Source organism: Pieris brassicae, chromosome 2 (genome assembly GCF_905147105.1).
Source record: "Pieris brassicae chromosome 2, ilPieBrab1.1, whole genome shotgun sequence".
Taxonomy (NCBI): domain Eukaryota; kingdom Metazoa; phylum Arthropoda; class Insecta; order Lepidoptera; family Pieridae; genus Pieris; species Pieris brassicae.
Window position 1 is genome coordinate 10,769,464 of NC_059666.1, and position 26,425 is coordinate 10,795,888.

The 26,425-nt window shown below is 33.4% G+C and overlaps 1 protein-coding gene across 10 annotated transcripts in view; it reads left to right on the forward strand.

The window, feature by feature from the left end:
- The window catches only part of LOC123718798 (partitioning defective 3 homolog), a 59,162-nt gene continuing 32,737 nt past the window's right edge, over nt 1-26,425 (forward strand). For 6 of the 10 annotated variants that reach the window (XM_045675670.1, XM_045675701.1, XM_045675774.1 and 3 more), the window contains exon 1: nt 1-451. In XM_045675670.1, coding sequence (XP_045531626.1) covers nt 332-451 — 120 coding nt within the window. In that variant the 5' untranslated portion in view covers nt 1-331. Of the gene's footprint in view, nt 452-20,524; nt 20,616-24,626; nt 25,076-26,425 lie in introns of those variants that run through there. The other 4 variants (XM_045675681.1, XM_045675793.1, XM_045675785.1 and 1 more) reach the window with 2 other exon arrangements.

Below are 26,425 nucleotides of genomic sequence, written 5' to 3' on the forward strand. Positions count from 1 at the left end.
GTTGCTGCCGCAGAGCGTGCGCATCGAGTCTAATTTTCCGCGTAATCTTATCGAAATGTGAAACGCGGAATTCTTTATTGTACTCAATAAAAGTGATACCATAAGTTAATTTCCTACGAGTGCAAACAGCACGCTAAACGAGCGCTATGAAAACATTCAGTCATTGTGTTTTTGTTCTTTTTGTTTCAACTGCGCTTCGTGGTCGGCATCAACGTAAGCTTACCTTTGCCATGTGCGTAAGGTAGAAGTGCTTCTGTTAGTTTATAAAAAAACTAATATGTTAGCTTAGCGAGTGTGTGGTGAAGTGTCTCGGTGAATCATTGTTGTCAATATGAAAGTGACAGTGTGTTTTGGTGCTGTGCGAGTGTTGGTACCTTGTGGGGCTGGCGACCTTTTGGTGAGGGACCTCGTACGGGAAGCAACGCTGCGATATAAGAAAGCTACTGGACAGGTAAGATTAACTCTTAAATTGTATTGAAACTTTTTATTTTTAATTAACAACCATATAGAAACTAACCCTGACTAAAACTGCTTTAGTACTTATTACGACGCTTTTTTCGCGCCATTTAATTATCAGAGGCAGGTAATTGACAAACGGGATCGGCATACTTGTCGGCAATGAATGATTTTAAGTTAATAAATCTATGTATCCAGTTGTATATAAAGAAGTTTCCCGTATTCGACATTTACACACGATTGTGTAATACAACTATTAATTTATCAAATCAAATAGACAAAACACTATACTTTAATTAATTAATAATGTGTAGAAACTTAACATTAAGCTTTAACTAAAATTACAAAACAACTACTAGAAACTGGTTTATGAGCAGTTATAAGATTAATACAACAGGGAATATCAATTTGTAAGGTCTGGTTTTAGTGTCAGGTTTGAGACTAGACTACCCTTTATGTTTGTCGATAGTTTCGTAATGGCACTTCTAGTTTTTGCGTATCTAATGAAGGAATGTACGTGCAGGCGGTCGCCGGACCACTTTCGCGACATTTTATCAATTTGACATAGTGGTTATAGCGGTATCTCGTGGTTAAATTATGAATGTAGCGTATTGAATTCTCAATTTACGAATTAACCAAACGAAGCCAAATGTATATGTTTTCCCGTTGGTGGTTAAACCGTTAGGTCAGCTGTTGCGTCAGTTTTATTTTGTTGCATAAAATTACGCGAAGCTTGCAGTGTGATGCTTCTATATACGTCGATTAACTGAACTAAAAGAGGTAGTTCATACGTGGTGTAAAGTTCATAGCGGTTTATTAGCGTGTAGAATTGTAAAAGTCCCTTTTTATCCGATCTATGTATATACTTAATTTTCAAAACAAATCTATTTTTCACAACTATCGCATAACGTTTTCTACTTTCTTGGGCGATTTTTGTAAAATAAACTTAATTGTTTCGTAACAATTTTAATTAAAAATTTCAAAATCTCAAAAGCAATCCATAGTCAATTAAGGTAGACTTCAAATTAAAATCTTTCACACACAAATTAAATTCCTTACACTTTGACACACCCACAGCCACTCATGCTTTAGTAGTATTTTGTATATTACTTTAATTTGGTCATAAACGTGATTTTTACATTTTCTGTCCGCGATGAAATCTAGTGATCACAGAACATCTGTAGTTCGATTATAGGCACCAGACTCTCAAAGATGAACAATACCTGCAGCATGTAAATTTTAAACCCCCCATATATTGCAGTATTGTGAAGAGGCCAATAAAGTAGTTGATGCTCATGTCTTCGCTAGAATACAACTTGGAGAAATAACATGACCAAGGTCAGTTTAAATCAGTTCAGCGGTGCGTGAAGATGATACTTCCATTTGCATTTATTTTATATGATAGTACAGAACTGAGCCCCAATCTCTTGCTGCAGTCAAACTTGTTAATTAACAGTTTATTGCTACATAGACCTATAGGCTTATACCACAACATTGAAAACTTAAGGACGTCCTTTATTTTTGCTTGATATAGAGTTTAATCACCGACGCACGCTATGCCTAGTCATACATATATTTATTTCCTATTTACATTAGATCACCTGCCCTTACACCTGACTCCCACATAGCTTAGCTGGTAGGTAGATTCGACCTTACGAGTTTATGCATAATATGCACTTGTAAATCATATTATTAGCTGACCTTGTTCGAGGATTTTCTTTTGTTTTCTCGAGCATGCTCATGAATTTTACGTATAATATTACTGATCCTATATACTACCTAAAATATTAAGTATAAAAATGAGGCCTACCGTAGATAATAAGTTGTCTGGTGACATTAAAAAAATAGATTGTTAATTTAAAAATGACACCTTTACAATAGTAAAATATACAGTTTAGATTTGTTATATTCATCCGTACGTACTTCTACATACTTCTACGTACTTCTACCGTAAGTTAATTAATATATATATTAATAATGAATATACCCCAAAGTCTATTGATAACCAACATAGAACTTTTTGTAATTGCTGTATAATATGACATCGATTCGCGATTTACATGTTTGTATGTAATGTACTAAATACCTAGTTTTGGCAACGTTGCGCATGATTGGACCGCTATTACGCAATTGAAAGGTCGCCAGGAACTAACGAGCAGTAAATGATCGCTTTCTGCTCCACTGGGTATATACATACTTTTTATAGGCAACTTTTAAATGTCGTAAACACTATACTTTACTTAAAAAAACTAAATATATATTTAAGTATGTAAATCTAGAGTATCTCATCTTAGATGATCCATGTATCTTCTACCGCATTTACCATTGAAACTGTTCTATATAAAGGGCAAATTCGGCCTCACATGGAGAACTGTTCTCACCTCTGAATGGGTTACTCGGAACCAGCCCCTTCCGTATTCAAAGAAGATCGGTTGGAATCATCGACAATCCCTTTCCACGCGGCTTGATCCCTTGGAGTTGCGTAGAGGTGTGGGTCACTGTGCATCTTCTACCGCATTTACCATGGAGAGTGTTCCGAGGAGGTGTTCGGATTAATTACTGCAGCTGAGTTTCATCATCGGACGTCAAGGCAGAATACGAAATACCTCTCGTATTACCTCGACGTCCGTCGTTCTACGTTTGGCCTTTTTTAAGGTTATGCCGCGCACAACCACTATGTGGAATCAGCTGCCCAATATTTCTGAACCAATTCGTCTTAGGGTCCTTCAATAATAGAGAGCGTACCAATTCTTAAAAAGGCATTGCCGGCCTTTGCGAGCCTTCCGCCAATGTGAGGGTCTCCATGAGCGGCGGAATCATTAAACATCATATGAGCTACATCCTTGATATAAAAACAGATATTTATTTTGCTATCTCTAAGATAGCTGAACATAATAGTTTCTTAATAACTGACGTTTCGAGTACTTTCCTATATATAATAGTATTTCTGGTGTTTTCCTTCCGTTTGTCAATAACTTGTATAATATAAAATGTTTTAATATAATGGTTTTCTCTTGATTATTTTCGCACGCTTTTGACTTGAAATTGACTTGGCCACTACAAATCTCTAAAACAATGGATTCTTTGATAGAGCCACCTAGGCAGGTACGTATTGTGTGATGACTGGTCCCGAAGACCGGTTTTGAGACCATTCTTTCCATGAATAACGTATTGTATGGTAATCTGGATATTTGAGATGCATGGAATTTTAACACATTATTTCAATCATGTCATATTAAATCTTTATGCTAATAATGATTAATAATTATCGATAGAATCAATTAAATACGTCTTTTAATATAATGTACGGATAAAAAGAGTGGTGGAAAGTTTAATGCCACTTCTTCTCTTCTGTTCTACGCCCTTGATTTGAAAACTGTCAGTAAATGTAAAGTTAAAAGCATTTAATATGTATTTCTTTATTATGTAAATAAGTATATTCTTTATGTAAATAAGTATATATTGTGTTACCCAAATCAAACAAATTACGTAATTTTGATATAAATGAACTATGTAATACCACAGTGCCAAACTAACAATGTGTTTGTTGACTAGAAGTCTTGTTTTAATTTAGAGAATTAAATATGTTTGAATCCTAAACTGTATTTTCCATCCTCATAAATCTCAATTAAGGTTGTAAGACACAGGATGTCAGACACCTAGTCATCTACTAACAACGAAATATAATATAGTCTTTGTTTTACATGAAAACCAAACAAATAAAACGTGGTACAAACGTTTATATCCGTTAAAAAACTTGATAGAAATTGACGGGCTGAGTCAAACGTTCATTGCTAAATATTAGGTCCTTACATATGAAATTGGCGTTTTGTATGGGAGGAACAAAAAGTCGAATATTTTTAAATATAATATATTTAATTAATCAAAGTATGAACCATTGTTTTCTATGCACTTTTGCCATCTCATAGGTAGTTCATTGATCCCTTTACTAAAATAACCAGTCGGACGGGAATCAATAAAATCTGTGAAGGCGATTTGGACTGCCCCATCAGAGTTAAATTTTTTCCCTTGCAAGAAGTTGTCTAAATTTCGAAAAAAATAGTAATCTGTTGGAGCAAGGTCCGGGTACTCCCCGGAGGATGTCTTAGACATTCCAATTGAAGCTCTTCTAATTTGCTAGCCGTCTGTTGTGCAGTGTGTGGTCTAGCGTTGTCGTGAAGTAGCAGTGGCATGGAGCGATTGACCAGCCTAGGTTGTTTAGCCGCTGGCTTTTCCATCATGGTTTGCAATTGCTGACAATAGACATCAGCCGTAATAGTCTGGCCAGATTTGAGAAAACTGCAATGAACAATACCGGCACTAGTCCACCAAACGCTTACAAGTAACTTTTTTGGGGTTAATTTTCGCTTGGGGCAGGATTTGGCTGGCTGGCCAGGATCCAACCATTGCGCTGAGCGCTTCCGATTATCGTAAAGAATCCATTTTTCATCACAGGTAATAATTCGGTTTAAAATAGCTTCATTATTGAGCCGATTCAGTAATGTAACGCAGAAGTCGACGCGCGTTTGCCGGTTTGCTTCAGTCAAGTCAGTGAGGTACCCACCTTTCAAGCTTTTTAATCTTCCCAATTTGCTTCAAGTGAATTAAAACAGTTTTATCACTAACATCGCAGCCTGCAGCTAACTCGGACGTGGTTTGCGATGGATCCGCTTCCACAATAGCCTTACTATTGCAATACTTCATTATCAACTTGGGTCTCAGGCCGTCCACGGGGCTTGTTCTGCAGGTCGAAATTTCCAGAACGAAAACGTTGGAACCAAAAACGAACTGTTTTCTTTTGCAACATGACCGCCATACACATCATTCACCCTTCGAGTCGTTTCCGCAGCATTAGTGCCACTGCGGAACTCGTACTCGTAAATAATGCGATACTTTAAGTTTTCCATTTTGTAAAATGAGTGACGCAAACAGAAAAAAACAGAAGAAAAAAATAAATGAATGACGGTCATCAATACATGAGTAAATAGCTGTACAAATTTGAATTTGGAATTCCTTACCAAACATCGTGATTAAAGTGGCCAATTTCATATGTAAGGACCTAATATTTTAAAAGATTGTAGAGTTTTTGAAAAATAAAAATCCTGGATGAAAGGCAAATAAGAATAAGTTATATATCTAGTAAAAAAATGTTATTTAAACACAAATGTGTCTCAAGCCCCTTAGGGGTGTTACTAAAATGAAACAGTCCAGAGTCGCACATGTGCAAATTCGTCTTAAGTGCATCAATTAATTTCAGAGTTGGAAATGACAAAATTTATATCGCCATGTGTTCGTGACAAGTGGACAATTGGCGTCAGGAAGACCGAATATCTTGCATTACACGTGTTCCAGCCCATCATCGTTGACAAGAACGAAAACTACGAGAATTCCGTGTTTTTCGGATTTCTTCAACAATTTTCGTTTTGTTTCAGTCTATTAACATACAATTAGGAACCATATCAGTTGATGCAAACTGTATAAAATCCGTTTAGGGATTTATAAAATAAATATGATATTTTAGAATCTGTTTTTGAACGTAAATGTTTTTTTTTACTTGTTTACATTTTCTTATTAATTATTTTGACAAATAAATATACCTATGAATGTTTTAGCCTACATAGTAATGGTAATAATAATTAAAAATTAATAAATAGAAAGTTAAAACAAATTTAAATAGGTAAACTTACGTTACTAAACGTTGGCAGCAAATCCTCGCTGTATTGAGATACTTATTCGTTGAGCGAGGAAAGCACCAACTGTGTGGTCACTGGTCACCGGTACTACCTACCAGGCGCCAACTTACCTCTTATTTCAATATCATTTTGTTTAAATTCGCAATTAGCAAACATAACCATGTATATATTTTAATAGAATTCTTACTTACAATCACTGGCGTACTGTGAGACTACTACAGTTATATACTTAAAAAATATTGCTTCTCCAAGTTATATATTATATGTGACTTTGGACAGTGAGTCTAAGGTTATTAACGTATAAGACTTCCTAATCTTACCAATCGAATACAAATATGTAAGTAGACTGTTCTCCACTCAATATATAATTTTCTTTATAAACCGGACGAAGCAAAAACTTGTAATACAAACCGCAATATTCATCCAAGCTATAAGGTGCAGGATGTTCATTACTTGTTCACGCAAAAACTAAACTATAATTAAAAACGAAACGACAGTGATCCTGTCAATTGTGATTGGCCCACAGCATCCCTAGTCTATAGATTTTGTTCGACTCAACAATCAGACACTTTTGTACTATTGCTGGTTTTTAAATCCAGGCTGGCTACACAGAAAAAGCTTAGAAAGGCTGCAATTGTCTATTAGAGCCAATATCAGCTCACTCTTGTCTGGACGGCTTCCATTGCCAACAATCAAACGAGGCCTCAAATCTTAAACATTTACTTTATATCCCTTATCCAACTTAACTTAAACTAAACATCTTATTCATCAATAGGCCAAAATACAAACAAAAAATATGTTTTTTTCTTTATTATTAAGGTGTTAATAAACGATTCAGTGCTTCATTTAGTTTTTAGTTCAAAAGAAACTTATATAGGTTAGGTAGTAGGTAGTAGCATATCGTCTAAAAGGAAAAAAAAATGCCTTTATGCGAGTTCTACATTAGGTCAATGTTTTTCATAAGTAGTCAACCTCGGACGGAAGTGAAGGCCTCCTCCAAATTCTTCCAATTGACTCTTGCTCGCTACGATTTTCCAATCCTTCCTCGATATCCCTTTTATTAATACTTCATCAAAATAAAATACATTACATGAAAGCAAATATTATACGTATTTCATAGGACTGCAACGCTTGATAAGACAATATATTTAAGTCTTTTTAGGTACATCTAGTATTGTTACATCGAAATTAAGTGAAAATTACTCATGCGCACGTGTAGTGATCACGTCTCGCGTCCATAATAGCTATCCGGTTAGCACAGCAACTTGGCTTATCACTCGAAACTTGATCTTATAAGCTGTTCTAAGCATATTAGTCACAATAAGCTCCCCTGTGATATAACTTTCTTCGAATTAAAATTTTCCACGTTCTGCAGGTGCGCACGAAAGAATAGCCCAGAATTTGTTACAATTATTCTTAATATTCTTAGTAAGCAATCAGTTTTTGGCAATGAATTATAATTAGTCCAACAATATATACAAATATGTATTAAATACTAGTGTGGTACATGTTTAAGGTGATTTTCATCCAGTATTAAAGCCTTTTCACTGGGACAAAATCTTTAAAAAATACAATCTGACTTGTAGTACATCCGTTGCCCTGATAAATTGTTAGATAGTTGAGATCATAATACCTATTGAAATTTTTTAATTAATATATGGCGTTTGGTCACATGTTTATAAGTTTTAACTAGAAAAAACAACTTGTATGTCGTATACAATACAATTTCATTCACAATTTTATCGTTATAGTAGGCAAAAGTTATATTTCTTACGTGTCTATTATTATTCTTAAAGTATTCAACGTTGCGTATGTGTATACGCAATTTTCCTATTTTTATGATTGACTTAAGTATTAATTTAAGAAAAACTAGCGGACCCGACAGACGTTGTACTGTCTTAAGTATGAATATAGATTTTGAGTTGGTATAGTGAACTAAAAATGAATTATGATATACAAAATTCTTTGTTTGTTTTTCTGCGATTATAAATAGTTTTGCTGGATTTCCGAAATGGAGACAGGCGACTGGCCATGTGAAAAACATGAATTTTCAAGATTAATGCCACAAACAATTAGCGACTGTAAATATTTTATATGTATTTATCAATATAATAACTCCGATTAAAGCATTTGTTTTCATTTTTCTTACATCTTCTTTGACGATATTTGCAGCACGCATTCTGTCAATGTCAATGTAAGGTGACATCAAAAGTTGGAATGAAATGAAAAAAAAATTGCTTTCGTAATAAAAGTATTCTTAAATTTTCTAATTTTCTTATTTTTTTTCTTTCATAAGAACCTTCTGACAATAACAAACACAACAAATAATTAGCGAAATCAGTCCAGCCGTTCACGCGTGATGCCGTGACCAAGGGAAATAGGGATTCATTTATATATATAGATAATTCTATCTATAATATATTTAACTAATTGATTGTTATAAAAATGGACCGATTAAATATATCCTAAGTAATTCGTATTTAGTTCAATTAAGTAATACGGGTTATCTCTTATCATTCTTGTTGGGTTGGTACTTGGTAATTGATGACTACTCGACCGAGGTGACTCACGTACAGTAGGTTGTAAACATTATTCATTAAGCGTAAATAATTTAATTCAAATTTTAATTAAGTTAAAATATTTATCATATATGCCTACCCTGTGATTCCTGTGTCACGATGTTTATTCTTTATCGTAATTCTCTGAAACGGCTTCACCGCTTTTTAGGAAATTCCTATATAAATGACAATAGGTGACAAATAATATTATTAATTAATAGGTATTTTCTTTGAAAATGATCTTGTTTTGGACATACTATTTACAGTAGGTGTTAACGAATATAATTGTTTGTTTTGTTTATATCACTTGAAATTAATAGTCAAACATTGCAAAAAGACACTCATTTATTAAAAACACATCATATATATTGCATTTTCTACAGTATACGTTACAAGGTATTCTTAAATACATGTATATCACTTTGAATATAAATATTACAAAGCAATAAAAAATATTAAATTTCTAAATACATTTTTTTGTTTATACTAACTATTTAAAAATACTTAAATAATGACTATTTCACGATTTGTATAAAACAAGAGATAAAGACAACATTCAACATAGTATGTTTCTGAAAACGTTTGTTATTTAACTTTACATGTTAAACCAGACTTTATTCTAACTAAAAATCAACGAATACTTTCGTGGAAATATTCACAATTGATAACTTTGGAAATTTGAATTAGGTAATAGGCATTACCCGATAAATTATGACTTTATCGGTATCTGTGTCGTTTTGCGTCAGACATATGCGGGCGACCTCGCATTTAGTGCCTAAGATAGCCCCTTATTCTAAAACACGAAATATGTTTTCTATTATAATAACTTTTTTATGTATTGCCAACAAAAATTGCCCTACATACCATTGCAAAGAACCAATTCGTTTTAGGGTCTTTCATAAAAAGAGCGTACTCATTTTCAAACGCAGGCAACGCACACGCACTGGCTTTGTGTGTTGATGAGCCACTTACATAAAATCAAGTGAGCCATTTTATAGACATAGACATAACATTTAGTACTAACAAAACACACACAGAAACACATAAAATAACAATAATCAAAAAATAAAAATAAATAAAAAAAGTATAATAGAGAGATAACAATTTTTTTTAAAGAAAAAGGTTTAATTGTGTAATGGGTGTGTGGTGTGGCTGTAATTGGCCCTGGCTCAGCATTATGCTGAGGAGCAGGGTTGTTCCACAGCGCTGGTGCATTCTGCCAGAGACCCCAGCAGCTAGTTGTCCGTTTGCGTTCTTTTAAAAAAAATCAAAAACTATTTTTTTTATAAAATATTTCTTTAGACTCGATAAGAGATCACTTGATGATTCAGAAAACTTTTGAATTGATTATTTTATTTTAGCCTTGCCAGGCATATATTGTCAGTGTTTATAACCCTAAACTCATGGTCATTTTATCTCTTAAATGTGTACTTTGATTTTTCATTTACGATCACCGAAAAACTCATTTTTTTTGTTAAAATGTGGTCAATACGGCAGAAATGCTTTAATTTTACAACAAAAAGTTATCTAAATACAAAATAAAGCACTTAATCGATTTTATAAGATTTCGAGTCATTAGTCATAAGATATAACATGATTCAGATCTCAGACTTTTTGATTCTGGAAAATAACATTGTTACATGTTATCTCAATTACCGTCATGGGTAAAAAGATGGGTCGAAGCGATCATAATATTTTTATTTCCTTAAGCGCATTTAAAGTGTAAAACCATTCGAATAATTGCCTTTAAGGAAATTACAAATACAGCGTTCATATTAATTCTTTAAAAATTCTTTTTTGCTTATATCAGAGGTAAAAATGGTTTTAGATATTGTCTGTTACATAAAAACGTGAGTATACTTATGTACCGCGTTAGAAGTTATACTTCTTTGGCGTAACAAGATAAAAATCTTTTAATAATTTTATTTTACATTTGTAGAAGCAACTACACTAACAATAGAAAAAAGGTATTTAATATATTGAAAGCTTTATCATAGCGCATTATCTAGTTAAATATAGTTTATTTAAATATAAAAAAAATCCTTAATCTTAAAAATTTACTCTCATAATTTTTATTATTAAATCTAATCTAAAATTTGAAATAATTAAATCTAATAAAAAACTCTGAGAACAATAAAATCTTTATTCACTTATCGTACGGCCATACCCTATTTCAAGATTTTTTATAAGTAGAATAATAATAGCGTAGGAACAGGTAGTTTCTCAGGTAGCCCGAATTCCCTTGAAAGTAATCCCGGCTTTCTCCGTTTGAAACCCGATTCAAAAATAAAGCTTTTCTTAGTTGATATAATAAAATATAGCTTTAATATGAAATTAATTTAACAATGTTCTTTTGTAAGTTTTCATTCTATTCTCATATTAAGTTTATAAAACCTCCGACAGATTACTAACCTCTTTTATTATATTACGACAAAAGTGCAATATTGTGTTATTTAAAATACCCATTTAAGGCATATATTACCTTTTAATATTAGACGATATTCAACTGTGTATATGTAATAAATATCAAGGCCCATTTCAATTAAGTTTACGGCATACATTGACCTTTTACAAGCAAGTTTACGTTTATTTTTGTTTATATTTAATTATTCTATTATCTATTTTAGACATAAATGTTATACAGCCTCAGGTACCAAACTTCTTAAATTTCTTTTAATGTAGTGTACTATGTAGGTTAAGAAAATTGTAAAGACTGTATTTTATTTGGATTATGTTTAGGTTTTAATAAACGAAGTCATTTAAAATTATATATACAAATGTAATAACATATATTCAAATTAAAAATATCGCCCTTATATATAGTATACAGTATGCAAGTAATATATTAATGCTTTCACGGTCCCTAGTATAACCCACGTGGACTTTTTATAGAGAATTGGACAGACGTTTGGCTACGGTCCTACCTGATGTTAAATAAGATGTGGCCTATTGGAGCCTGGATGCCTATTTAACCACCGCTTATTTTTATTTGATTTAGATTTAGAGTCTGAAACTCAGTACTAAATTAAAAACATTCCGAAAATGAAATACATTTATTTAATACTAATAAACAAGGCCAAGTCAATAAAATTGTTTTATATCTTTTCAATTAATTAGTTTTGTAATTAGGGTAGATAGCGTTGAGAGTCTGTCAGAGCTGCAAGTGTTTTTTGTCTGTCCGCACCTATCTCTCCACTCAACATCCGCCCCAACTGTTGACTTGCCGCCCGGCAAATGGCCGCGTGATTTATTATTTCGTATACATATGTTTCCCATTGGGTGTCAGGGAGTTTGTGGTAATGTTTCCAAAGTGTCATAATTATCAGCGCATCACCACTCTCTGGAGCCAGTTTAAGTATTTCCGAACCAATTCGACTTAAGAATTCGATTCCTTCAAGAAAAGATCATACTAATTCTTAAAAGGCAACTCGCGAGCCCTATGGCTTTGAGAGTGTCAATGAGCGGCGGTATGAATATAATGAGCCTCTTGCCCGTTTGCCCCCTCTTCTATAAAAAAAAATATATGAAAATGCATGATAGACTTATAGACAACTAAAATTACGATGATTCAATCAAAAGGTATTTTTTCTGCACTTAGCCGTAAATTTGTTTCCTTAAAGACTTTTTATATTCCCTTATCGGAAATATTTTTTTCAACATTTTATGAACATCTTTAACAACCATAAAACTGGTCTGATTGTCTTGTGGCATAGGCCTCCCTACTTCTGACTATTCTATTATCCCGAGATAGCCTCTTTGCCTTTCGCGTAATTTTATAATAATAATTCCGCATTTATTACATAAAACATTAATCCACAAAAGATACACCCACTTTGTACAACATAATTTGTACAAAAACAATTGAAGTTTTTCCAAGGACCTCTTATAGAGTAGAGGCCTCTTCCATCTCTCTCTATCTTGAGCATTTTTCTCTAATCTATTCCACAAACCTCTTTAAGCTTGTCAGCTCACCGTGCAAGAGGGCGACCTCGCTTTCTTCTCCGTGGGAACAACATAAAATCTTAAGAGTTAATATTTAACAATCATAATGTAGCCATTCTGCGCAATATTCAGTCTATAATTCGTATTGCTCTTTCAATTAGTCGTACGAAATGTGTGGGCGTGGGTGTGGCAGGAATTCCGTTGCTAATCTTTGGCCGAGATCCTTGGTGTGGGCTTCATAAGGCTATTACATTTTCATATAAATGCTTAATCGTATAAAGTAGCATTTTGAAAATGGAACGCATTTTTATTGCTGTGCCCTTGAGTTTATGGACTAAAACATCTCACAATTCAGCATCAAGATCAAGTTAGTAACACTTTAGTCACGGGCGTGTAACATAAGATTATTTTTTACCACTTAAGGCACCAACTAGCATCGAAGCGTTTCTAAATCTTACCATATATTTATTTTATTTTTATTTAGTAACACTTTACAATATAAAAAAAATTAACATAATTAAATCAAAAGGAGCTTAAACTGGCGGCCTTGTCGCTTTCGAGCGATCACTTCCAGGCAACCACTCCACAACCACATATAATCAATAGATGCTCATCAATAGATCAGCTGCTTTTTCGTTTAATAAAGTTTCGGTTTTTATTAGTTTCCGTATACCACCGGTTTTTGTTGAACCAAGTACAGTAATCCTCCCGCGGTTGACCCGGACCGCGTTATAGGAAATCGCGTTGTAGAAATCTCTTCGCCTTCTCTTCGTTTTTTTATCAATTCAAAATCTAAGAAAACTAATAAAGTTGAAGTGCAAAGGCACGCAAATCTAATTATGCAAGTCAATAATCACAAATCAGTATAAATTTCACATTACATAAATGTAATTTGAGAAATATCCGCGGTATAGTGGGGGGGGGTCTACCGCGTTATTACCTTTAACTTATAATTACTTCCTACAGAACTTCTCCGCTGTGTTATGAACTATCAAGGGGCGAGAGTATGAAAAAAAGATGAAATTATGTTTCGTTAGATTTTGATGGGCCGCAAAGACGAATCGTGTCGCGAGGCTGTGATTGGTTGGAGAAAATGTTGATTAATCGCACGCCGTATTTAATTTTTCCTTTAGTTTTTCATTCCTTCAAGCGTCAATTGTAAAATATTTAGTATCCCGTAAGCCTTTAGTATCCAAGAACACGAAATAAAATTGTTTTGTCTGCGTAGAACAATTTCCACTTGCATATTATAATATAAACACCACATTGTGTTTCAAAACTTAACAGCGGGAACAAAGCCAGAATTGAAAACATTGTGAAATTACCTGCTTACCTGTGGCCAGGTCTTTTTAATGATTAATGGTTTGGACTTGAACGTTTCTACATAACTAGTTTTTAACAGATCTGTTTGTAGCACTTTAAAATCTAGATTTAAAATTGTCGGTTGTTTTTTAAATTAAATTTATGCTCTCAAACAAGAAGTCAAAATGAGGACAATCAAACTATTATGAAAATATGTATAAAATATATATTCTATAATAAAAGGATATACATGTGTGCAAAATGACATGAGAGCTTAGGAAAGCACAGCAAAAACAGATTCAACTTCCTCAGAATAGCACACAACACACGAAGGGACTCTTTGTATTGAAGATGTCGCATGGGTTTCTTTACTCCATATTGTTCACAAAAAGAAAGAAAAATACAAAATACCATCCGTATCACCTCGACGTCTGCTGTTCCACAACTGAGCATTTCTTAAGGCAATTTCTGCCGCTCCATTGTGTGGAAACAGCTCCCCGCTGAGGTATTTCCGAACCAATGCGACTTAGGGTCCTTCAAGAAAAGAGCGTACAAATTCTTGAACTAGGCTTTCGAGCCTTCTTGCAATGTGAGTGTCCAGGTGAGCCTCCTGCCCGTTTGCCTCCTATTACATTAAAAAAAGAATGGAAAAAATTAATGACAGTCGAAAACACCATTTATTCAAGTACAACAATATGTATTGCAGGACCCACTACGACACTGCGGAATTTAGGGACTCAATTTTGTCATCAGATGCGAAAGAAATGACTGAAAATTCCTTAATGTACTTTGTACTTGAATAGATAAAAACAATATGATGGTTAATAGTTCATTAGGATTTTTATATGTATAAAACTATCGCGCTAGTTACCAGAAATCTGAGATAATATAAAAAGTTCACACGTATTCGTATGCGTATTCATTTGTTATCAGTAATGTAACCCACTTTGATATGATAATGTAAACACAAATTATCAATTGCATAAATAGTTCAAATATTTTGGAAACGAAATTCGTGCGAATGAGATATGTTAACAGTTTTGAAGTGATAGATACGGGTTTGCTTAAATATATAGGTCCTTACATACATTTTTTTGTTGGAAATTGGCGTTTGTCGTACTGGTCACTTTGACCTCAAATATCTCCTCTTTAGTTAGAAATTTCAAATTCAATTTTTGACAGCAATTTACTCATGCATTTGTTTTTCGAAAACCATGATTCATTGCGTTTTACCGTTTACATTTTTTTGGGGCGGTGCATAACCGCCTTCAAAAATTTTATTGATACCTGTCCGAACGGTTTTTTTACAGGGATCAATGAACTACGATAAGATGACAAAAGTGCATAGATAGCAAGGGTACATACTTTTGTTAATTAAATATATTTCATTTACAAAAAATCTGCTTTTTGTTCCTCCCATACAAAACGCCAATATATTCATAAAGCGGTGTAGGTGTTATTTTATTTTTACACACTTATCAATAAATTATAGACTAGTGTTGGCCAAGTGGCGTCAGCGTTCGACTCTCATCGCTGTGGTCATAGGTTCCATCCTTGGCTGACTTTCTATGTGCATTTAAGATTCGCTCGAACCGTGAAGGAAAACATCATGAGAAAAGGCTTGCCTTAGACCCTAAAAGTCGAAGGCCTGTGTCAGTTATAGGAGGTGATTACCTACCTACCTATGCCTATTCGATTTACAAATGATCATGAAACAGAAATCTGAGGGCCTGCACAGAAAGATTTACTGATTTATTTATTTTATTTATTATCAATAAATACGCCTGCAGCATCATCATCATTACCACTTCCTTAGGTTAGACTGCCTTGGTTGTCTGGATAATATAATCTAATATAATTATAATAGTAGTAATTATAATGATAAAACTTTGTTATAAAGACAATAAATATAAGGAATAATTAACACAACCTTTAATTCCCAATTAATCTGTGATTTATTATAGTATATATTCACGTAAACCAAAGACATTATTGTATCCGGTCCGAGCACAAAGAAAGTAATAGCCCTGTTTTTTTTCCTGTAAATTTCTACGTAATGCAATAGTAGAAATAACTCTCGGTTTCTCCCACGGGTCCGACATCCTTCGCTGGTCACCCTATAAATTGTAACACATGAAAAAATAAACGAAAGATACAATTACCCGCTTTCCGGTAGCGAGTTTCCGTTTTAACGAAAGTGGTTTTACTTGTTATTATATTCTACATTTAAATACTTTAACTCATACGTGAAAATGGCGAATTTGCGAAATTTGTTTCGTTTCATAAACAATTAAAGATACTTAAAATTGGTATATTTTGCATTTCAAGCCTATCATTTTATTACACTCAGCTATGTACTGGAGTCCCTTAGTTCGATAGTCACCGTAACATTAGCTTTTACGATTTGGTAGGCACGGTAGGTTTGGTTGCTACTTGCTTGGTTTGACTAAATCAATTTCAAGTTGTATTTTGTTTACGCATGTACAACGCATGTACGCTGAAAAGTACGCGAAATGTCGGAAAAAAATTAAAATTTAGAATTATGTAAATAATTATAAGTTTTTACATACATAGGCTTCAATCCGCTCAAAAAATGTTTTTCTTACAGACACTAGTCCCCACATTAGTGCAAGATGCACTACGCAAAACAAAATTGTATAGTATATAACGGTGTTTGAACGGTTATAAAGACTGTATTAAAATGGTAAAGTTATTAAGCATTTCCCAAAATAACCAATATCAAAAATGAAAGTTTTCTATTCGGTAATTTGTAGAACGATTTAATTCTTGATTTCACTTTATATACAAAGTAGTCCAATGAATCAGTCTTAAAACTACGTACAAACCTTTGAAGTTTTAATCAAAAATTGTAATCAAAAAACATTTTCTTATTTTGAATTAAAGTAAAACTAATAATTAACTTGTAGCAAAGGTATTAGATAAGCCAGTTATTATATTATATTATATAAAGATAAGCCAGTATTGATTTTTAATGCTGTGGAAAAGGCACCTTTATCGCAGAGGTTCAGTTGTCAACGAAAGAACAAGCACTACAATGGGAGTCAGATTTAGCACTAAGACTCTTTTATGAATATTAGTGCCAAATCATATTTACGTCATCTGTGGCTAAACCGTTTTTAAACCAGGTTAAAATCGTTAAATAAAGAGAAGAGAAAAAAAATATATTTTGTAATGTTCTCCAGCCTGTAAGGTCTGCTTTATAATAAATTTATAGGTACGTTGGTATCTGTATCTAGGACCTACGGGTTTATTTTAGTTAAACTATAAATATGACTTAGACTTGTATCATTCTATATGTTGGATATTTTTCCACAGTTCACAAGAACTTTTCCAAGTGCACCCATTGTTCACGACCTTACATAGTTTCTAGAACGTAGAAATCGATTTTTTATATAATCGCCTTTGAGATCAACTGTAGTATCTCAAATATAAACACAATTTTCTACTATAACATTGTTTTTGTATTTATAAACATAGAATTAGTCATATAACTCTGATCTTATTTAATACCTAGAGCAGTGTTGGCCTAGTGCCTTCAGCGTGCGACTCTCATCATTGAGGTCGTAGGTTCGATCCCCGGCTGTGCACCAATGGACTTTATGTCTATGTGCGCATATAACATTCGCTCGTACTGTGAAGGAAAAACATCGTGAGGAAACCTGCTTGCCTTAGATCCGAAAAGTCGATCGCGTGTGTCAGGCATAGGAGGCTGATCACCTACTTGCCCATTAGATTCATAAAAGATCATGTAACAGATACAGAAATCTGAGGCTAAGAAACTTGTAGGGCCACTGGTTTTTTTAATCACTGTTAACTTGAAGCAAAGACCTTTGCAAACTTTTTTCAAATAAACAAAGTTTTTTATTTAATTTTTCTACCCTAGTTACTAATCCTATAAGGGTTAATACAAATAGGTAGGCTAGTGTGTCACGTCACCAGTATACCTGGCACTTTTTGGGTTTCAATGTTTGTTATGTGTAAAGTTAAGTGTATTTTACGTGATTTTTATAACCTTTTTTTAGAATAAAGTTTAAAAGTAGAGTATCGAAAACTATTTTTAAAACGTTACATTATATATCTAAAAAAAGATATTCTATGCCATTCATATTATTAATAATGTATTTCGCTGCTTGGTCATTAACAAACCACACGAAAAATTGTAGTTTATAATTTGAGAATATTTATAATATGTGAAATGTTTAACACTAACGAGGGAGAGTTCTCTTTAGTACTGCACAGCAAATTTTACTCCAACGAAACTATAACACATAACATAGTCATTATAAACAAACTTATAACATACGTTTGCTTATTTTTATATCTGAAACCTTACCTTAAACTCCCAAAGCATAATAATATCGTCCAAAATAATATCAGAATCGAAAACTTAATAATAATGGTTATGCTACTAGTGCCATCTAGGTAAGAATCAATCAAACTACTATAAACAAAGTTTCCATGTACACTGTACAGTCGGAGAAACATGTTGAAGAATTAGTTATAATATAAGAAACTATCAATAAATAAATATAGCATTTAGAAAAGGCAGTGTGGTTGTCAAAATTATTTAAGCCATTGTTAAAGACTATTTAATACGCTACATAGAAGTTTCACGCCTAGATACGAGATGGCGCTATAACACAATTGCGCATTACTAATGAAACAATTCAACAACTCCGTAAAATAACGGCCTAAGAAAACTGCTGTTTTATTGATCATTTCAGTCACACATCTTCGACTTCAGTCAAAGACAATTCTCACATTGCGAATATAGAAAAATACCGGGGCTAGTAGTGAGTTATATATTAGTATAGCAGTTCTCTTATTCTCTTGCTCTATCTTATATTACAAAATCAGCTGCAATTTTCATTATCATACAATTATAATCGGTCATTGATAAAGACATTAAATAATGCAATGTCACTCGACATTTCTTTATCTATCATTTAGAAATAGCCCATAAAACTACTAACCAAAAAATATAGAGACAATAGCGACTCACTTCAGGTTACCAATTCCAAGTTTTAAATGTGATGATCCTAAATAATTGAAAAGCGATACAACGCCTCGTTGCGACCCTTTAATTATGAGAAAATAGGTTGAGTCAGGATATAGTATAGTTTCCGCTCAGTGCACTTACGTCTCGGTCCGCCACCTCGTACGGCATTGACCCCACTCCTTATCCTGCAGCCCCAATCAAATTACTAGACCATAGCTTTACACAGGTTTTAATAATTCCTGAATTATTTACCATATTCATCAGCGAGCACTTCGTTGGTGGATATTTTGTTAGAAGCGGTATAGGATTGTTGCGCATGAGGGTAAAATTTTGACGGAAACGTCACGAAGATGCGCAGCGTTTTTGTCAAAGAAAAGGGAGAGAGAGTGAGAAAGGGACATCGAGAATAAATACACGCTATTGGTTGATGTATTCGTTTAGTAGTGACACATTAGAACTCTAGATAGTAATTGTGTCGCATAACGTATTGTGCAGTAAATATTTATATAGATATAGTGAATATATATATATATACAAATACATTGATACAAATCATATACTGGTACATGATCATCTATTGGGGCTTTTATCTTAGTAATAGTTAATTTACAAAGAAGTTTCGCTTCTGACATGTGTACTTTGTACGCACGAACTTCTTTTATAGAATAGGGGGCAAACGGGCAGGAGGTTATGATGATAATTGATACCACCACCCATGGGCCTTGCCCTTTTACCCTCTCTGTACTCTCTTTTCTTGAATAACCCTAAGTCGAATTGGTTCGGAAATACTTCAGTGGGCAGCACCACATAGTTGTGGTGCGTGGCAAAAATGTACTTAAAAACGCTCAGTTGAAGAACGACTGACGTCGAGGTGATACGGATGGAAATTATTATCCTGCCTCGATGTCCCCTTAATTGTAAGTAAGAATTGGTCGCTCTTTTCTTGAAGTCGAATTGGTTCGGAACTACTTCATCAAGCGAAGTGGCAAGATCAAATGTCCTCCCTGACCTACTTCAACGATATATATATATATATATATATATATAACTGGAATTAAAGAACGAGGTGAAATGGTATCCCTGACTGGACTCACATGATAAGAATCCAATAGCTATTAAAATTTAAATGTTATTATCTGTCTTGTTTTGACGGTTATGGCCATTGCCATCGTTTGCAGACGATTTGTAATTGCTTTTGTAAATAAGTTTAGTTTAAATGTACATTGGCCAAGTTCGGATGTTATTAGGAGTAGCACACAAATTAATTTATTTTTAAATTGGTGGCAGCAGGTCATACAATCACTGTTGAGTTTTACTGTTTACTGTTTTTAAGTTAAAAAATTCTATATATTTGAATTTGTGCATTTCCTGTACTAGGCTTGCAATTGAAGCGCTTACTTGCAAACGGTGTCAGGTGGTACGATTGTTTACACGTTACAATGGGTCGGTTACCTCGTCGAGGGGAGTGGAACCCCCCCTCCCGCGACTCAGCTGCGGTCCTGCGCACGCGATGTAAAGCAAAGCCAGTTGCTTGCCGCGCAGCCTTCGGTTTCGTGTTTACATCTTCGTACCTTTATAAATAAGGAGAATTTGTGAAGTGAATTTACAAGGAATTCGAAATTTAAATGTACTGTGAAAGTTTATGTACGAATTTCAAAAAGAGAACGTTTTTATGATTGTCAAAGTATTTTGTAAGTGCAGTCGGAAATAGGAACGGGCTTACTTAATTTCAGATCGATTTCACGCCTTAATTTTCGTGAACTTAGTGTAAAAGTGGCCCTTGGAAAAGAATTTATTCTAATTAAGATACATTCTGACTGAAGTGGATATAGTATCTCCAAAAGAGAAAAAACCCTGCGTCAACAATTATTTGCTGGGAATCGAATTTCAATACTTTTACTCCCTGTGCACAAAGCCAAGTAGCTTCCTATTTAACCATAACGCTTCTAATTAGGCATGCACTGCTATTCCTCTCATCCAGTTATCACCTTTAAAAGATACAACATATACACTACCGGTTTATTAACATTATGTCATACTTTACACATAAATTATTTGGTTAAAAACATTCACAATTTCTACGTCATTTAATATCAAAAAAGGTTGCTGTTTTTTAAACTTTCTCGCCTTTTTGGTTTAGAGTACTTTCTAATAATATTGTAGTCTATCTTAATCTTTATTATTTGCACCATAAAATAAGAATAACACAGACACTTACATATACAATACAATCCGTTCCTAAGTAGACACGACAAGAAAAAAATTATAACATGATTATAATGCAAAATGCTCCTAGTACCTCTACCATATGTTGTATGTTAGACAATATTATATAATACCTATATATATTTATGTCTTTATTTATTAAGAGATTGTGAGATGTATTGAGAGACTTTGTAAGGACAAGTAGAATATATGGCTATCAGCGAACATTTCAAAGATAAAAAATAATGTTAAAAATCGTAGTTATTGTTTGAAATGTCCTTACAAAGTGATATTTTTTAAATCATATTTATGATCAACTATTTTAAGGCGTGAAAGCGTAACAAACCGACTTTCTTTATAAGATTGGATTAGGATCTAAAAACCTCTCTTGATCAAAATAACTATTTAATTTACATTTTTGATTAAACATTTTTACCCATCAGAACCTCACGATCTTCCAAAACTGCAAGAATTTCGTATGTTTAACACTTTGTTGACTAATCGGCCATTAATAGTTCTGATTCGCTCAGAGAGAAACCTGAACGTTAGTAAATTATTCACCGATTCAAAATTTTATATTTTTAATATAGCTTAAAACAAGACCTAATTTATATATAATGAAGATCTATCGAGGCTAGAAAATCTTGAACTATCATTACCACTGGCATTGTAATCTATAGATCGTGTTATATACATAATAACTGACATACATACCTAGATCTCATGATGAAATGCATCGAACAAGGGCTCATTATAGACAATTTTACATTGATTCATTGTAATTTTCTGGCTTTTTTATTCATTATATAATTTCTACTACGACATATTAGGTTAATTTAGTTAGATGTCGCGGTTAGGACATCTTAGGGATGCCTGATGTGGGAGTGGTGAAGTGGCTTTTATATGGCCTTCTGAATCATACCCTTACTTGTAGTTTGAAGTACTAGGGAATTAATTCAGTTGTAAATGTCACAATATTCTAGATAAGTTATCACTATTGTTACAATCAGTAGAATTTGCAACATTTATAGTATTATACGTACACTGGAGTTCATTTATGACCTTCGTTGTAGCGACAATTTAGCTATAACGACGATATAATATCTAATCCCTTGAATTTAAAGCATACATTAGTACAAAAACCACGTGGCTATAGCGACTTTGGATGTAACGCTACGTTCGGGAGTAGCAACTGTTTTTAATAAAAAAAAAATTAAAAACCTAGAAATCCCATGCAGATATTGTAGACCGGAGTCAGCCGCCAAAGTCACAAATATTTTTTTTTCTTTTCTTTTGTTTACATTTACACAGATATATATAACCTTCAGTTTATAGATATCAGCTAAGTAGGAAGGTAAGCGTTTACGTTTTGAAGTTAAATTTAGGGGTCAGTTTCAAAGTGATATTCTGAGCTATTTTTAAATGTACCAGTGAATCACTATGTGTTCAATAATAAATTAATATAAATTATACACATGTACGTGTCTTTATCTCAACCAATGCCTGTAACGACTTCTGGATATAACGACGAAATTAGAGGTCCCTTCATCGTCGTTATACGCGAAATCCTATATCTTAATCGTACTTACATAATTATAAGTACGTTTTGTTATTTCCATTAAAATAGCGAATGAAATACATTTGTACCCATTTTCTGCATTGAGATCTCTTAACAATAGCTTATCACAAAATGAATGGATTTAGCAATGTACCGTGGTACGCTTAATCGACAATTGTTTAAATGTAGTAAAATTAATAGAACAATGCCAGCCTCTATCTATGTATATTTATACATAGAAGCATTTGAAGCGATAATGATGCTATTAGGACGGCTTTTTTGATTTTTTGCAATGAAGTTTAATAAAATAACTTTTGTAGTGTATCTGCAGAAACATTAAAAAGTCCAGATATACCATTCTATGATATTTACTTAATACGATTTTATATAGAAATAATATTTGCAAAAGTCGTGACAAACGCGAGTTGTTTTTATCGGATTTAATTAGATGAAAGAACTTTTAAGCGCCTTACAATTAAGCTATAAAACATGCTTAAAATATACTAAAGATCGATATTGTTAATGATTTTGAGTATACATATATATCTATTCGAACATAATTAAACATTCACATAGTGTGTACAGTACTAATTGAATTTTAAATAGTACATACTAATTGCTAATTACAAAGTCAACGATTTGTCAGAATTTTCTTTACTAAATAATTATAAGCCGCCGTGTCTAAGTTGACGCGGTTGGAATATTTAAACAAAAAACCCAAAGTCCGATAATAATTCAGGGACAAGGCAATTAAAGAAGGATAAAAGCAGGGAAACAGTTGACAAATAGAGAGATACAGGTATTTTAATTGTATTGTAAATGCTACTAAGGTTTTGGTTGTATGGGATAGCTTTATAAATTTTGGTATATTAATTACACAGTGTTAGCCTAGTGGTTTCTGCGTGCGACTCTCAACCCTGACGTCGTAGGCTTTTTTTCTATGTGCTCTTAACATTCGCTCGAACGGAGAAGGAAAACATCGTGAGGAAACCGGCTTGCGTTAGACCCAAAAAGTCGACGTGTGTCAGGCACAGGAGGCTGATCACCTACTTATATTAGAATGATCATAAGATATAGAAATCTTAGGCCCAGACCTGAAAATGTTTAAGTGCCACATATCTTATTAACAAATTAAAATATTCGCAGACCCATAGTTCAAAATAACCAAACATTAATATATAATATTTATTATTAACAGTTTTTACCTTATAACTGTAATACGATAATGAAATAGTAAACCTTCGGTCTATTTACACGTGTTGCAGACCGGAAAGCATGACTTGAAAGTTAGCATTTCTATCTTGACATCCGAACACCCTTCCATGTTAGAAATGGGTATTTTGAACTGAAGCTTAATTAGAAACTTTGAAACAGAACCCCCATATAACGCGGTCTGCGTTATAGGAAATCGCGTTTAAGGAGTATTCTCGTAAGAGCGTTTTTTTGAACAATTTATAAATTAGGAACACGAATTTACTAAATTTATTTCGTTAAATTTTATAACAACACTATTGTAACAGGTGCAAAGGTATGCAAAATTAATTATGGACTTGACAAATCATATAAATGACTACAGATATATAACTTAAAAATCTCCGCGTTATTGCAAAGAAATACCGTGTTATATTGGGGACGGAAATCGCGTTACACGAAAACTTACTGTGTCTACTAAAAAGTAATTTATTTTTTATGTGAATAATGGGTAAAGCTCCAAGATGTAGGGCTATCGAAAATCAGTTAAACCTCATTTAAACCATTTTGAGATAAAGATAAATAAGTGTGCTGCATTACACATATTTTTATTTATGTCTTAATTTTTAGAAATGATTATTAGACACATGTTTTTGTATGATTGACCTCCACTGGCAGGCCAAATAGTGCATTATGTGCAAAGGACTTAGCCTCTCATCTTTTACTTATTAATAAAGCTTTTAAAGCGATATTTGTAGAATATTTCCATTAAGGAAATTCTAATTTCAAATACATAACTAAAATTTATTACGTACTTATAATCTTATCACACCTGTAATAGAACCTACACCTAATTTGTCTAAAATTAGGTTTACAGATAACAAACGATAACTAGAGGCCACTCTTTACGTCGCATACTTTCAGTTTTTGCCTGTCTGCTGATCCGAACGGTATTCACAATTAGTTTTACCTTGTAAATTCACGTGAACATACAAATAAACTTGTGACAAATGTGTGAGTGATAAGTGCAATGAAGGATCCACCGAGATGTGAGGATGTGGCTGATAAGCTGGTGAGGCTTTTCGGTTGGAGACAAACGTATCCCGTACAAAAGCTCCAGAAGAATTTGATGGCTAAGGAAGTTGTCAGGGTAATGGAATTTAGTTCACACTTTTATTTAGATCTGAAACTAGTTATTAAACTATGGTTATATAGTCATATTAAGTTTAAATCTAAGATCAAAGAGTCTTTCCTTCCGGTTATGACCGCCAAATGAAGTCTCTTACAAAAACCAATTTCAATGCATTGTAAAACACAATTAACACAAAGCTCTCAGAACACAGACATCTTGATGATGTCATAACAATTCACGAAAATTCAAAGTATATTATCTTGTTATTATTGTATGCGTTCTATATTTTTACTATGTATAGACCTCGCGCTGACTAGTTATAAGTTTTGATTAGTCTCTATGGGTGAGAACTAGTAGTCTAGTAATAGGAGACTTCCGTATGTCAAAAATGTATTTGATTTTGACACACGAGAGTCATACTCATATCGATTCTGAATCCTACAGTATTATGGTTAATTGCAATTGTGTAAAATAACTGGCCAATGAGCGGTTTAATACACATTCCAAGTGTTAAAGCTGTTAAAATATTGAATCATATTGTTTGACGACTTATATCAATAAAACCACCAACAAAACTTAAAATTTGTCGTATATCCATAGATTTTTTACCTCGTGTTTGAAAGCAAAACGTTGCCAATTACGTCTATGAATAAATCTACTTGACTTTCTGTTTCGTGACTTCCATGACTGCTGATTTGTTACGTTATCGTCACAAGGTAAATAGTCGAGATTAACTGCACAGTAGAATTTTAATTTTAGAATTAGTATTTACTCGTTGTATTTATTATGTAAGATTATTCAATGTCTTAACTCGGTTGTATGTTGAGGAATTTGATTGAACGTGCAGTTGATGAAATACTAGTTTTAATTGATTTTTTTTTTCTGGATAGGCCATTTATAGAGGAAGGCTTTTAATACGCTATAAACGCTAAGACCGTGTTATCAGACTCGCAGTAGGTCCATTGTGCGTAAAGTCCTGGCTAACTAATCCAGCATTACTCCTTCCAAAAGCACAGAAGACTCCTGGGTACTTCGCAGATTTCACGGAGCGACCTCATTGTTTTTAGATTGATTCTGTTCAAGTTTAGAAGTTTGTTTAGTAAGTTGCAGGTTGACTGCTGGCAGAGCCATTTTGGACTGTCTGCAGTCCGCACCTTGTGACCAAGAGTTGTTGCCAAGAGATCCACTGTGTCCCTTAATCCACTGCAGGGTAACTATGTTTGTCAGGGTTATTGCCTCCAGTGCATCGTGACATTCCAATATCAATTTACTGTTAGTCTTTTTGCTTACTAACGCCATCAGCACAGACGCACTGTCGGATACGACTTTAATACAAAAGTTATTAATTCCTGTCTGCTGCACCATAAT